The sequence below is a fragment of the Podarcis pityusensis genome (genome assembly GCF_964106645.2).
Source record: "Podarcis pityusensis genome assembly, chromosome: 6".
Classification (NCBI taxonomy): domain Eukaryota; kingdom Metazoa; phylum Chordata; class Lepidosauria; order Squamata; family Lacertidae; genus Podarcis; species Podarcis pityusensis.
In genome coordinates this window covers 42,934,995-42,950,331 of record NC_138030.1, presented here as the reverse complement: position 1 = coordinate 42,950,331, position 15,337 = coordinate 42,934,995, and the positions used below count along the sequence as shown (strand labels likewise).

Genomic DNA, 15,337 nt, shown 5'->3' with positions numbered 1-15,337 from the left:
AGTATGCAACTGAATCCCACCCACAAAATAGTGACAGTACGTAAGTGTTGTATCTGATGGATTTTCTACTTGGAATGCTATATCCCACTACAGTTTAGGCATGGCAAATTATTTCAGCTACTTGCGCAAAACAGCTGTGTTTCAGGATCCATAACAGGAAAGAAAGAATTAACATAAAAGGTGAGGTTATGCAATGATCTAGCCATGCTGTGTGCCTGGTTTCACAGTGAAACTAACAACCAAGCATACCAATGAATTGAATGCTGGCTTGAGCTAACAGTTTTGCTTGTTTCCTGTTTTCCTTGTCAACATTTTGCAATTTGTAAATTATATGGTATAAAAAATAATATTTTTGAGTTGAGTTTCAAATTCAGATTGTTACTGAAGAATTGCCTTAACACTAGAAATTCAAATGTTTCAGAGTTGTCAGCATGTCTTTGTCTTGATTTTGGTAGAAATCAAATGTGAAGCCTCATAATAATCTGTCAATAGTCAAATACCATCTACCTTTACACAAAAAAAGTCTAATAGAGTCAAATATCAGTTATCAAATACTATTCTGTTTATTTCATACAGCTGCTGTAGTGCCAGCCACTGGGTCAAGAGAGGGTGAGCAGGGCAGGATAAGATAGTGGGAAGATCCTTAAGAAGCAGGAGACATGCAGTTGAGGAGCACCAGTTGCCCCATCATGAATGTCTCAGGTTGGCTGTGGTCATGAGCTTTCTTTGCCCAAAAGCCTTGGTAATGAATGTGAAATGGCCAGCATTGGTAGCCCATTAGGGAAAATAGCATGGGTGCATGTTCCCAACTGTATTGGGCATAACACTGCCACACCCTTCTGTCTAACGTGTCCACATTTGTGTGATCAAGCCCGTTGACAACGATGATGGCATTTTAACAACCAAAACCACAATTTCTTTGAGGAAGAATGTATATAGTGGTAGGCAGTGCTTTCTCCCCTTTAAAAATGTTTAGGGGTTCTCTCATTTTCCTACTCATATTGAAATACTGCCCCTCAATCTCTCTCTCTCTCTCTCTCTCTCTCTCTCTCTCTCTCTCTCTCTCCTCTTAGATTCACAAAAGGTTTAGTGGTATGCGTACCCCTGTGTACCCCCCAGAAAAAAGCACTGGTTGTAGAGATGGGGGTGAAATTCTATTGTGCTTGCATTTAAAAATGAACCTAACGAATTTGCACTTTCCAAAACAATATGAAAACTGAAAAACTGTCATCCTGCAAAATTCACACTTAGCTGAATTTTGTGCTGCAGTTATTCAACCAATTTTCCAAGAGTGCACATACTAGGGGGAAATGGGCATAAAAATGCATTTCTTAGTGAAAGTAACATACAAAAAAGCATTATATTAAGAGAAAAGTCTTGCAAAAATGTGTGCATTAGTCAAAGTTTACATGTTTACTAGGAGAAAGTGGAACAAAAAAGCTGAACGATTTTCTTGAGGATTTTTTTTTTAAACCACAAATTTCTGCAGAAAAGTGGAGGACTAAATTGAAGATTGGGGGAAATGGGAAATGGAGAGATCCTTCCATTCCTAATGCTTGAAATGTTTCCATGTTGGACTTGGAAAGTTTTTGTAGATCTTTTCTTTCTTGTTGTTTCCATGTGTGTTGGTAATGGCAACTGCTCTGCACTCCACTCATTGCCCCAAAGGAGGAAATACATTATCAACAAAAAGGACAGAAGATTACACAGATCTGCATAAAACTGGCAAATGTTGATTTGTACGTATAGGTACATCTCAGTATAGTGCAGAAGAACATGACTGGGTGACCTGGGTCCCTGCTCAGTCCACTGTCCAGGTGCTGACTTCAAGGCCCCTGCTCTCCCTTCTTACTGTTCTTGGGCTTTAGACCAGACTTGGGTTGGAAGACCCTTCAGATGGAGGATATTTTGAAACAGAGGCTTGTCCTCTCTCTGACAGCCCTTCAAATAAAAGTCTGCCCTCTGGAAAGCAGGACACATGGCCACACTAGGCCTGAATTCATTAAAGGTTGCTGCTAATTGAGGTCTTTATATGTTGTGGTGGCAGTCAAGAAAAGCATTGAGGGTTGGGGGAAGTTAGAGGGAATAAACAATTTAATTGCATTTGGTCACCCGATTGCTACAATCCCAGAAATAGCATCCATAGGGGTAGCTGGGTACATACTATGCCTTTAAAACACATTTGAATAACATTCTTTCCCTCAAAGAATTCTGGGCATTGTAGATTGTTAAGGGTTGCTGGGAGTTGTAGCTTTCTGAGGAGTAAACTGCACTCCCCATAATTCTTTAAGGAAAAGAATGTGCTTTAAAGATGTAATACTGTATATACACAGGCTTACTATGCCTGCTGTAACAAAATCAACAAAGAATGCTGTAGCACCTTTTATAGTTTGTGGAGTGTGTGAATAGAGGATTTTTCCTCACTGTAGGAAAATGGTGATCTTCAGACTCCAACAAGAACACTATGCTGCTACATTTGTCTCCCTATATCTAACTAAATATTTACATGAGAGCTTCGTACATTGTCTCAGAATTGTAATCGTTGTCATGATTTTCTCTTGCAGCATGTTTTATATTCGTATGTCGACAGTTTCCTTACATGTTTCATTGGACACTTTTAGGATGGTAAAAATGATCAATATGTTTTCAAAGCAAACAAATAAATTAAATAAATCACACATTTGATCTAGTACAGCCTTTCTTAACCTGTGGGTCCCCAGATGTTGTTGAACTACAACTCCCATCACCCCTAGCTAGCAAGGCCAGAGCTCAGGGATGATGGGAGTTGTAGTCCAACAACATCGGGGGACCCACAGGTTGAGAACCACTGATCTAATATGTGGTGGGTTTTTTTACAGCACTGCAAGAAAATGTAACTGAAGTACTCAATTCAACGGGAAGAGACACTGAATTTGTGCAGAAGAAACCACAGACTATGATCTGAATGCAATGCATCTTTATTTATCATGCTGAATTCTTTCCTTGCTGTTGACTGCAGTGGAAGGTGTATGTACTACTCTGAGGCTGTTCTCTTCATGCCCAGTTGCAGCAGGAGCAGCTGGCATCAAATACAAGGCCACTCTGGCAATATTGTTGGTAGGTCTTCCCATTCACGCAATGGTAGAAGCTATTCTTGTCAGTGGGATCTGGGTAGAGGCCACTGGCTTTTCCATTGCAGAAGTTGCCCCCGCTGCCACCAGAGCTTCCACTTCCACTTCCACCAGAGCTTCCACCACCAGATGGGGCTGCTGTTGTAGCCTGGGCAGGCTGATTAGCATTAGTGCCAAGGGTTGTTGCAGGCACCTTACAGTCTGAAAGGAAGATGAGAATGGCATTAGAACTTTAGGAACACAGAAGGCTGCCTTAAACTGAGGCAGACTTTTGGGAATATCTTTCAATATTGCCTGCACTAGGAGTGAGGAACAAAAGTCTCATAAACACAAACCTCATTCAAGGAGAATTTAAAATTTAACAGAGCGTGGCAAAAGAAGCCCTGGCCAGACTAGACATGACGTTAACAGTATCTTTGCAAAAATATAACCAGCAGAGAATGTATGCAGGATAATGACTGGGGCTGCAGCCCATGTAGAGGGGGAAATGTAACCTTTCCCTCCATTCTGAAAATTCAGCTAGTATTTGCATTGAGAGGAAGGCGTCCAAAGTAAGTAAGGACTTCAGAGGCGGGATTTTCCTAAGGACCATAGCAGAAAAGGAAAGGGTTAAATTCCGCTTCCCATCTACTGAAATCCAGATAATTATCATCACACCCAGTGGCTTTTTCAGTACTGGACCAGCCATACTGCCTCAAAAGAAATGAGCCAAAGAGGACAGAGATGAACACACAATAGGAGTCAGTAGCACTATTTCACATACAGACAAAATGAAGGTTTCTGGGCATGCCAGGCACTTTGTTCTATCCTGCCAACAGGAGTATGCTACTCACTTGGTGTGGTGACTCCCAATCCAGATTTCAAGGCATTCATTAGGGGGTATTTGCCTTCCCCGCAGAATGTGCCAGTGAAGTCATCCAAGTCAATAGCCCAGACCATGGCTCCTCCGAAGTTGTTCTCCAACAGCCACTTAGCCTGTGAGTTAGACGGTTAAGCATTATGTAATAAATGAGAACCAGAGCTATCTTTCCCTTGAGTTGCTAAGATAGAGAGAGAGCATAAACAGCTTGACTCTACACTCCAGAGTTGTGGTCTGTAACTTTTAAAGCTGCAGTTACAGGAAACAGGTTAAGGAATTACATAAATCCTAAACAGATAGTCTGAAATCCTAACCATATTTGGAGAAAAAAATCCAGCTGAACTATATTGAGTATATATATATATATATATATATAGAGAGAGAGAGAGAGAGAGAGAGAGAGAGAGACTTGGATTTGCACTGTTAGAGGCATGAAACTCAGTTAATCAAGTTTTTATTTAGGGGGGAAATAATACATAATTGTTCCACTATCCCTAGTTTTCCTGGGTGTGTGTACTTGGGTGCAGTTTTCTTTCTATATGGTCATGGGAGACTTAAGATGTTGTGTAATATTTTCATATTCTATACAAATATACAGGCAGAGCATAAATATACAGGTGGAACATAATGGATACCACTCCCCCATTAGGCTTCTAAAAGGGAGGGTGGGGGGAGCTTGTTCCTCCTGAGCTCCCTAGAAATCCTTCTCCTCTGACCTTTCAGACTCAACACAGTCTAAACCTGCAGTTTCTTCAAAGAAAGCTTGATGGCATCACGCTCCACAGGAATGGGGAAGGTGGGAGAAGAAAGGCAAGATACCTTCCATGAGGAGCCTCTGGCCATTTTAGAAGAGTGCTGAATAAGGGCAGAATATGGAGACAATAAACAGGCTTACCTTGATACCAAAACTCTTAGGGTTATCATAGCCAATCCACTGATTTCCTTTATAGGCATAAGGGACTTCCTGGGGAGCATTCCACACAACAGTGGCACCCTCCTTCAAGAAGGTACAGACCTGCGGAGACAATATCTTGGATTAAGCCAATGAAAATGTTTGATCTAGTTACCCAAGGCTAGCTAAACTATATTGGGTTATTTACACCCATTTCCCAAAATCATATGAGTGTTTGTTAGCTGTGAGGGGAAGAGAAATGTGGAAATCATAGTTGGCCTTAGAATTTTATTAGGGAAACAAGGCAGATGCACAAAATTTCATTCCTTCCAACCACGTCAGCTCCAACAGTGCAAAGAGTGGCTTGCACATTGCCATAGTTTAAAGCAGGCTGATGGGTGTTTTAGTCAAAAACATCTGGAGGGCACCAGGATAGCAGATGCTGGCTTAGAAACAGCACACTTTCTGAATGCGAGAATTGGCCATTATGCTCCTTGGCACAGAAAGCAACAAATAAACACCCATTCAAAAACAGGAACATGAAACTATACAGAAATAAACTGGATAACTATATTGGCTCACAAGTGCAATGTCCAGATGCAAAACTGCATCAGTAGTACATAAAAAGCTATAATTAATAAAAAAAAATGAAAATGCAGGACATCATGATAACTAACAAATGTTCAGGTTCGCTGCAAGAACTGTGCCAGAGTTTTACCTCAAAATAGGCCAGCGTCCCAGCTGCTTGGGTGTAGGCCCCACCTCTCCCTGGCCCAGAGGTTGGCGCATCCAGGCCATGGTTAGAAGGGTTGCTCAGGGTGAAAGTGCGAGCATAGGCTCCAAATCCCACCATCAGCTTCTCAGCTGGTGCACCATTCTTCTTCCAGTAGTTCATAGCATAGTCCTGGTGGAAAGAACATTGAGGAGGCAATCAGAAGACAAATCATGGGACAATTCTGAACTACATATTCAGCAGCTGAATATGTAGGATATGATTGATGATAAAGGAAACCTTTCATTTCTGTTCAGTCACTTACCACATTGAAGTAAATATAGGAGCCTTGGTCTTCAGGGCCTGCGTACAGAGGGCTGTTCTCACCAGTGAAACCTTCCCAGGATCCTCTGAGGTCATAAGTCATTACATTGATCAGATCCATGTACCTTGGAGGGACGTGAGGGAAGCAAATAGGCAAATATGTCAGTCCAGAAATTTATTTTCCTCTAAGGAAAACTTTGGACCCTTTCCTCATATGTGTTTACTCTGCTAACTAATCACTGCCACTTCTATCAGAGAAAAGGGAAGAATCATGGCTGTTGCACATTTCTATATATCAGTTTCAGTGTATTCAACATTACAATTCATTTAAATTTATGCAAATTTAAAACTGGCCATTTGGCATGCATTGATGCTGTCGTCTTGTACCCCTCACCCCGAAAATGTATCAGATTTCAGTTGGTTAGGATTCTAGCCCGGAGGCAGTATTACATGATATCCTCAGCCATCTCTGGTGATTCTCAGGTCCCTATCTCGTTTGGTCTCATGATTCAAATCATTGATAAGTAAGAAGGCAAAGTGTCTTGCTTCTGCAATAGAGTTTAATTGTTAATATTAATACAATGTAGATATTGCCAAGTTCCCAATCACTGAGCATGGGGCAGCCTCTCAAGATTTGTGAGATTTGCAGGGTATAGATGCAATACACACAAGATCCACACAGAGACTTTCATCAATCACTTCAGCATTACTGCTAATGTTTGTTTTTGTCACTGGTGAACACAGTAATATGCTCCAATGCACACATTAATAAACTGTTATGTATCTACTTCAGACTATGCTAAAGGATGTAAAGAATTCCGTGTTGAAACATAATTTGGCCTGTGCATGTCCTCTGCCACATAAGTCACATTCTTTCCTCTTTCCTGAACTGACAAGTATAGGCAAGATCACAGGCAGATACAGTAGATGGAGATAGGCAGGTACTCTCTGTTTAATCTTTGCTGCTCTTGTTATTTCAGATTTCACTGAAGTGCTGAGCCATAGACATAAACACTGCTTGCCTGATATGTGACCAGGAAACCAGCCATCATATTCTGGATTTTTTTTATTAGTGTTTGGCAAAGTGAGGAAGCACCCACTCCAACCCAAGAAGCTCTCAGCTTTTACGATAGTGGGTGATCACTGCAGCAGAAGTCTTAAGCTATGGTGCAATTGCCATAATGACCAGTCTACCCCAATGCCAGTGTCTTTCCACTGTGTACGCCTGTCTCCTCTTAGGAACATAGGAAACTGCCTTATACCAAATGAAACCATTGGGCCAGCTACGTCCGTATTGTCTATGCTAGCTTACAATGAGCCAAGATATCCACATGCAACTTACTTAGACATCTCTGGGATCTGGTAAGCAGTCTCAATGGTGCCCACACCAGCAGACACAGCTGCAGAGATCAACAATCTGGGCTTGTTGGTTTGAGAAGCCTCCTGTTCAAAAGCTTCATACATTTCCTGTTATTGGAAGAAGTGAATTGTCACAAGCTACTCCAGGTCTGGATCGAGGGTAGGGGGCAAGAGGGGGCAAGTGCCCCAGGAGGTAGGTTGGGATGGTGGAAAAACTACAGACTTGCTGTGCCTGCTCCTGTGTGTGTATGGATGAGTGGAATGGTGGTCAAGGGGGAAATAATTTTTTTTTATTTTTATCCTTTTCAACCTCCCCCCTGCTTCTGGAGTAGAAGAAGAAGAAGAAGAGTTTGGATTTGATATCCCGCCTTTCACTCCCTTTAAGGAGTCTCAAAGCGGCTAACATTCTCCTTTCCCTTCCTCCCCCACAACAAACACTCTGTGAGGTGAGTGGGGCTGAGAGACTTCAAAGAAGCGTGACTGGCCCAAGGTCACCCAGCAGCTGCACGTGGAGGAGCGGAGACGCGAACCCGGTTTCCCAGATTACGAGACTACCACTCTTAACCACTACACCACACTAGGAGGGATAAAGGGAGCAGCAGTGCAGACATTTGCTCCTAAGAGAAAATTTGTAGCTCCAGCACTAAGCTACTCTTTTAAGAACACACACACACCCTTATCTGAGTTCTTAAAGTCTTCATTGTCTGGTTGGTAGAGCATGAGACTCTTAATCTCAGGGTCATGGTTTTAAAAAAATGTTTAAAATGCTTGGCTTTGCGGACATAATGAAGTGATGTTCCAGAATGTAAGGCACAGGGTAACTAAGAAAATTGGGTTGTATTCAACGTAGCACTAAGTAGCTCCTTGCATAAGCAGAATGACTTCCGCTTGCTTGATGGAACTTTCTCCGCTTTCTGCATGCCCCCCCCCAGATCTGTTCTGGGTCCCCCGTCTAACTTTCCTGAGTAGAGATGGGGATGGTGTTGGGCATGTACAGAGGGTGGGGGGAGTGGGCAGAAGAAGAAGTCATTCCACTCATGCAGTTATTTAATCAAAAACTGTAATCACAGTCTCACTTCCCTCTATATCCACTTCTGAAGCTCTCTACCCACCATTTGCCTCAAACTATGAGCATCACAAATGCTGTTAATATTTCTGAGATGCAGATTATTGGAACACGAACAGGGTACTCAGCTACATTATATTTCCCATAATAAAGTTCACAACTCATTTTCCTGAAACACTTTTTTGATGTGTCTAGATCCAGCCCAGGAAAGAATGAGAAAAAATGTATCCTACCCTAAAGACATGGAGGTGTTATTATATCTGTTTTAGTGATTGCGTTGCCTAGACAAATAGCACTGGGTAAAATTCCAGAACAAACCTCCCTTCATTGCTATATTAGTCACCTAGATACAGAGAGAGCACATTGTCGAAGCCAACCTTGAGCAAGACTGTGAAAAGTTGTTGGGTATCAGCGGGGCTGCCTCTGTTGCCAGGGTACTCCCAGTCAATATCCAACCCATCAAAGCCGTACTTGCGCAGGAAGGAGATGGCAGACTGAATGAAAGTCTGGCGGTTCTGAGCAGAGGAGACCATGTCAGAAAACCTGCAAAGAGGAAGGTTGGAATGATCAGTTCCACAAATCTGAAACCATAGAGCTTAATTAGATCTGCTGCTGATGGTCTGAGCTAGCTTTCACCAACCGAGTGCTTTCCAGATACTTTGATTATTGCAAACAGCATTGCCTTTTGAGATTGTTAAGTTCTGAATTCCACAGACTTCAGGAGGGATGGGGAACCTTCAGCCCTCCAGATGTTGCTGGTCTCCACCTCTGGTCACCCCTGACCATTGCCCATGCTGACTGTTGTTCATGGGAGTTTTGGAGTCCAAAAGTAGCTGGAGGGTCATAGGTTTCCCTCCCCAAACTAGAGGTTTTGATTTCCTGCTCCATAATGCTATCCCTGATTTAGATAGGAAGGAGATATCTTCAGTCACTTAACCTTAAAATCCAAATATTTATTCTTTCCTGATAATATTCCTCACATCTCTTAAGGCATGTTAATTTCCCACATGCATACAAAGGTGTTAAGTGTGATATTAACTGTTATCCCATTTTATCTCCTCAACAACCCTGCAAGATAGGCTAGTCTGGGTGACAGTGACTTGCCCAAGGCCACCCAGTGAATTCCATAGCTGAGCAAGGATTTCAACCCAAGTGTCTCCAGTCCAAGTCCAATTGCATTGGCTGTGAACCGGAGTTCCCTCCCTTCTGAGAAACAGCTTACATTAATCTTCATTGTTTGGACTTGAAGATACTTTCCTGTTGTTCCTGGTAGCGTACCCAGCATATCCAGACCCCTTCTCGTGGTAAAAATGTGTATCTATGGATTTAATCCAGTACAGAGATGTGTGTATGTATCTTGTGAGATGAAAGTTGCCCCCTGCCCCTGGAAGTTGCTTTTTCTGACTACTTGGAAGCAGAAACATGGAATCTACTTCCAGATGCACACAAGGAGCAGGAAACAAAAAGAGAGACACAGGGAGCATCCTCACAATACACAACTCTCACACACATCTACATACATGTGACTAGATTTGTACATGTAAAAGTGGTCCTTGGCTTCTTTAATGTAGAACCATACTGCACTAGTTAAGGAGCTGGAAGAAGGGAAAACAGTTCTCAGATGTGCTAATTTATGGGCCAGGGAAATAGAACAGCTAATGTAGAGCAAGCTTGGAGACGGTGCTAAACAATATGTCCAGGTGGAACAGAGGACAGGGCGCCTGCACCAGTTGTGTAGAAGAGGAAATTCCAGCAGTTGTGGAGGTTCTCTCTTCTGGTCAGCTATGAAAGGCACAGGGGCCCTGTCCTGTTTTTCACCTGATCATCCTAGTGCTAAATATGGGAGGGGATCTCCTAGAGGAACTTACTTTTGGGTACCGAAGTTCCAGCCTCCAACAGACAGCAAGGTTTTCAGGTCAGGATTGCTGTAAACAAATTATTTGGAAGGTCATTAAAGAGACTCGGAACCATATGCAAACAGTTACAAGCGGGCTGTCTTTAAAAAGAAAGAATTGAAATATCCACACAAACTTTACAAGCGGGGATAGATCCAAAGAGAATTCCTGTACCCTTTAAGAATTGCATAGAAAGGGCGATTGTTAATATAAAAATGCAACAGATAGTGAGATCTAATTGGACATTTGCTTCTCATTCCTCTATATACTCCCTCAGAATCTGGGGAGTTGCGAGAGTTTTGGAGCAAATTTAGGAGGGAGCCTGTCCAGGGCTTCAAGAAACCAGAAAGCAAAATGTAAAAGTGTGCTTCTGTTATGAAAGTGGGCAGAAAGTTGCCTGGAAAAAGGAGCAGACACACCCATATATTACTTTCTTTTACCTTCTGTATCATATATGTCTGATTTTTGCTAATATGAAAGACAGGTATATTATTGAAATGGAATAGGAAATGCAAAAATTAGGCGAAAGCCATAGAAAAACATGGAGCTAAAGCTGCATGGAAGTTCATGGGATTTAAACTTAATACTCAATCCCCATTTATTTCACTGGAAATTAATTCTCTTGATTCTGCCCCTTGTGTTGAATGTTGTATGTCAAACAGCTGAATCTTACTAGGTTTTGAGTCCATTGATGCCACCGTAGAGAGCCACATCATTGTACTCGATGGTCTGGATCTGGTTGTTTGCCATGCCCGCGAAAGCATAGATGACATGAGTACATAGGCATGGGTCAAGATCTTCGGGCATATAACGTGCAATACCAGGTCTATACTGGCACCAGTTGGTGAAGTAGCAGACAATATTGGTAGATGCACCTGCAGTTTGAAAGGTTAAAGTCAACCAGTGCATTCAAATTGCTTACTAGAGGAGAAGCTTCTTTTAGCTATTGCTTTTTATGGAATAAAATGAAATGAAATGAGATTTGCTACAACTTACCCAGCTGCACATGCAGCAGGAGAGCCAGACCTATGAAAGAAAAGTTCCATTGTTAGTCAAACACAGAAGCTAGTCATGTATATTTCTTAGTTCACCCCAACTACAAGTCAGTGAACAGATCTACACTACAAACTTGCATTGTCTGCATCAGTGTCATGGCTTCCCCCAACAGAATCATGGAAAGCGTAGTTTGTTAAGGGTGCTGATCAATTGAGAATATTTTGTTATAGATCCTTAGGCTTTCTCACCCATGGTTCCTTTGAGAGACAGCATTACTCCTAAGCCTGTTTAAGTCAATGGTGTTCTCATCAGGTGGTTTTGCTGTAGATCTCTGAAGCTTTTGAAGCAAGCCATGGGTTTGTCCTGATATATTGCAAGCAATGGTTACTGGCTTGATGAGACAGACAATTCAGTTTGTTATATGTTGTGGTCCTGTCTTAGATGTATGATAAATAAATACTTGGATTCTGGGATCCTCTTCATAATGGCATAGATATAATGGGTGGAAATTCACATTTATGAGGAAAACATGGGGTTCCCCAAATCCTGTTTCCTAAATAAGGCAGCGATGGGGAACAATTCCAGATGTTGCTGGACTGCAGCTCCCATCAGTCTCAGCCATCATTGCCAATGGTCAGGGATGATGGGAGTTGTAGCCCAGCAATCTGCCCCACCAGTCCACCTCTGTCTCCTTCAAGTGTCCTCCACATTGATGTTATCAAATGCAAGATTGGGAATATGTGGTTGCTGAGATACTGTGTAGCTTTACCCTGACTCATTTGTTGCTGTAAAAAGATATTGTGGGTCACCTACCCTAGTTCCACATGTTAAAAAAATTATTGAGACTTAAGAGACATCCTGAGAAATTTCCCTCAGTCTCTTAAAACTCTAGAGCAAGGAATTCTAAAATTTATTCTAATCTATGCCTGTTCTTACTGTTGGAAGCATTTCTTGTCATCCAGCCTAAAAACATCTGTTATAATTTATTTTTATTCTTATGTTTTTAGTAAGAGGCCTATTTTTTCCTAAACCATCACAGTTTCTAGTCAATTTATGAACATTTTCTAGAATGGCCATCAAATTACTATAGCTAGGTAGTCTATAGATGTACGTGGACAGAAAGACTGCCTGAAAGTAAGCTAGGTCAGACTAGAATAGTGTGTTGATGAAGTCAGAGAACAACAAAAAGAGATAGATTGACAGAGAGATGGAAACTTTTGCCAGCTCAGTGGTAAGTTGAGCCTGACCTACTCACCAGTCAGAAGGAGTAGTTTGCCCATTTTGATACCTGTGTACTAGGTTGTTTCATCTTCTGTTTCCTTTTTATAAGAAACATTCAGTTCCCACCTCCTTCTGAACACATGTGACTTCAGATGCCCTCACTCCCCAAAATTAAATAGAAAGTTAATATGTAATCATTGGTAGACACAACTAAAGTAAATTATTATACCGACCGTCCTCTTCACCTTGGAATATTATCTTTCATCCCAATCTTCTGAAGTTTGGGATTAAGCAGGCATGCATTGAAAGAGGAAGGTTATTTTTGCATCCCAGATCCTAAATCAATGTTATACCCTTCCACTCAAAATTTACCAAAGATATTGGGTATTGGATAAGGAAGGCAAACATATGTATCAGTAAGATTTGCTTATGTAATTACAGTGTTGAAAATGGACCATTTAATTGCAGAGAAATGACATTGGAAACAAATCCACGAGCCCTTAGTGAGGCATGAGAGATAACAGCTATTTGGGAAGCAAATTAATTATTGGTTCAGGCCAGTTTCTAATCAGCTGCCACCAAGAATTAAAGTACTATGCTGTGCATAGGCATGCATGTACAAATTCCATTCACGCCCAAAGCATATCATCCTCAGTAACACATATTTTCCCCAATTTTAATTAGAATATAAATTTAAAATAAGCATTTATACATTTTCTCCATACTCAAAATCAACTCTAAGCCATGAGATTTCCAAGTGGAATATTTTGATTTAATAACATATTACAATCGGATAAAAAAAGATTCTAACTTTCAATATCATTTAATCTAATCCTATTTCTTCTTTCCTCCCAAATCTAACTAAGGGAATAAATTTCAGCACATGCAGAGTAGTTTCAATTATCTTAGTCTATTTTTAAATCAAGGTTGCAATTCTCTACTTCCTTACCTGGGAGTAAGTCCCATTTAACCAATACGGGGTCTTATATCTGAGCCAATGTGTCAAGGGTTGCAGTGTTTAGAACCATTTGATGCTTTCCATTTATATGTTACTTCAGTTCTTGCCATTATTAAATTAGCAGCCAACACTCCTCATGGTGCAGTGCCTGTTGTGGAGAACCACTCTAGCAATTGTCACTCTATGAGAGAAACAGGGTCTCCTAACAAGTCTCGGCACATTTAACAAACTATACAGTTATTTTGGCCCCTGAGACAGGGTATCTCATGACTTCCTCTCCCTCTTCCTGGCAGTAGAAATACAAATAAACAATGCATTAGCTATCAGTCCACTGCCCTTTCATAACACCCCAAATCAGCTGCCTGAGCTAGTGTGTTATTCTGCTTAATGGTAGGACTTAGTACTGCTGCATTCACATTGACAGTGATGGAGTGTTTACTAGTGTTGCATCTCATATTTTATTTGCTGATCTCTAATTTGTAGCTAAGCTGATGCTGTGAAGGGTCATAGCTCAGAGGTAGAGCATCTGCTCTTTGTGCAGAAGGTCCCAAGTTCAATCCCAGTCAGGTTTGATCCTTGGCTGGAAGAGACTCCTATCTGAAATCCTGGAGGACCACTTCCAGTCAGTACAGACAATATTGAGTCAAGTGGGCCAATGGTGTGATTGAGTATAAGGCAACTTTCTATGTTCTACTGCAGCGCTTGAATAATGTCTTGCATCCCCTGCCATCAGAGGTTGCTTAAATAATGGGAGTTGTCAGAGAGAGGGATAAAAATGCTCCCTGAACATGCTGCTCACGGCCATCTGCTGCCATTGTGTCATTCTCCCTCCCCACCCCAACTCATCCTTCTTCCTGCTGTTACTACACCCTTGTGCAAATTAATTGAAACAAACAATGAATTTAGTAGTTTGTTGTACAAAACTCACATATACATGTACAAGACTCACATATATGTACATTAGTAATGGATATGACCTCTGCTATTTTGAAACAGCATTTGAACACAGTTTGGCATGGAGTCTACTAGTTTCAAACAGTCACTGTTGATTTTTGGATCCCTGTACCACACTTGAATCAGCGCCTGAATGAGATTCTCCATAGTTGGACAGTCTGCAGCACAGAGGAGACTTTTGCATATAGCCCACAAATTCTCAATGGGATTTACGTCTGGGGAATTCCCTGGCCAATCAAGTACCTGTATTTGCTGCTCTGTCATGAATTTCTTCACCACTTTCGATGTATGGCAGGGGGCTAGGTCCTGCTGCAATATCCCAGTACTGTCAGAATTATCTTTTCCAGCTCTGGAATAACTCTCTTTCGTAGAACCTCAATATATTGTGGCGAGTGCATCATTCTTTTCATTGCTGCAGGCTTCCGACACCATAATGATCAACCAAATTGATTTTAGAATGTATTTCAATTAATTGACTGTGATTTTATGTAAACTGTGCTATTTTTACTGTTGTTAGCCACTCTGAGCCCAGCTTTGGCTGGGGAGGGCGGGATATAAATAAAATTTTATTATTATAATAATAACTGACTTTTTGTGGGTTTTCTGAGTACAGGATTACGAGTAAGATAGAAAACATGCTTTGTTTCAATTAATTTGCACAAGGGTGTATGTAGCCAATCAGATTTTTCTACACAATTACATCGCTGAAATTGAATGAAGTCAGTTCAAAGTGAGTGCAATGCTTCCTGAATTACATTGCTTTCACTCCGAATGTACGAACATTTGTACTGCTTTGAACCCCATAAAACTGCTAACATGGACCAATTTTGCAGAGTATGGGAGAGTTAATCAGAAGCTAAACTACATGATTGCTGACTACATGCCTTGCAAATTGGGTCTACGTTTCTGATTCAGGGCAAACCTAGCACATTTAAAATGCCTCAAAGCTGTATGTCATTGCTCCTCATGTACTTGATTATCTTTGCTAGAT

The 15,337-nt window shown here is 41.3% G+C and overlaps 1 protein-coding gene across 1 annotated transcript; it reads right to left on the bottom strand.

Moving 5' to 3' along the window:
• Nucleotides 1–2,941: 2,941 nt before the first annotated feature.
• On the bottom strand, nucleotides 2,942–12,590 carry LOC308479402 (acidic mammalian chitinase-like). Its single transcript, XM_081010092.1, has 11 exons — nucleotides 12,469–12,590; nucleotides 11,214–11,243; nucleotides 10,891–11,092; nucleotides 10,191–10,247; nucleotides 8,700–8,865; nucleotides 7,240–7,364; nucleotides 5,899–6,022; nucleotides 5,580–5,765; nucleotides 4,865–4,984; nucleotides 3,944–4,085; nucleotides 2,942–3,311 (listed from the first exon to the last, which is right to left on the bottom strand). The coding sequence occupies exons 1-11, from the start codon at nucleotides 12,491–12,493 to the stop codon at nucleotides 3,034–3,036; spliced, it is 1,455 nt and encodes a 484-aa protein (XP_080866218.1). The 5' UTR covers nucleotides 12,494–12,590; the 3' UTR covers nucleotides 2,942–3,033.
• Between the last annotated feature and the right edge of the window lie 2,747 nt (nucleotides 12,591–15,337).

Excerpts from the sequence above, each read along its gene's own strand:
- LOC308479402 (XM_081010092.1), bottom strand. The coding sequence starts at position 12,493 with ATGGGCAAACTACTCCTTCTGACTG. Across the intron at positions 8,866-10,190 it reads TGGAACTTCGGTACCCAAAA|GTTTTCTGACATGGTCTCCT; the intron begins GTAAGTTCCTCT and ends TCCTCTTTGCAG. Across the intron at positions 3,312-3,943 it reads ATTGGGAGTCACCACACCAA|ACTGTAAGGTGCCTGCAACA; the intron begins GTGAGTAGCATA and ends TCTTCCTTTCAG.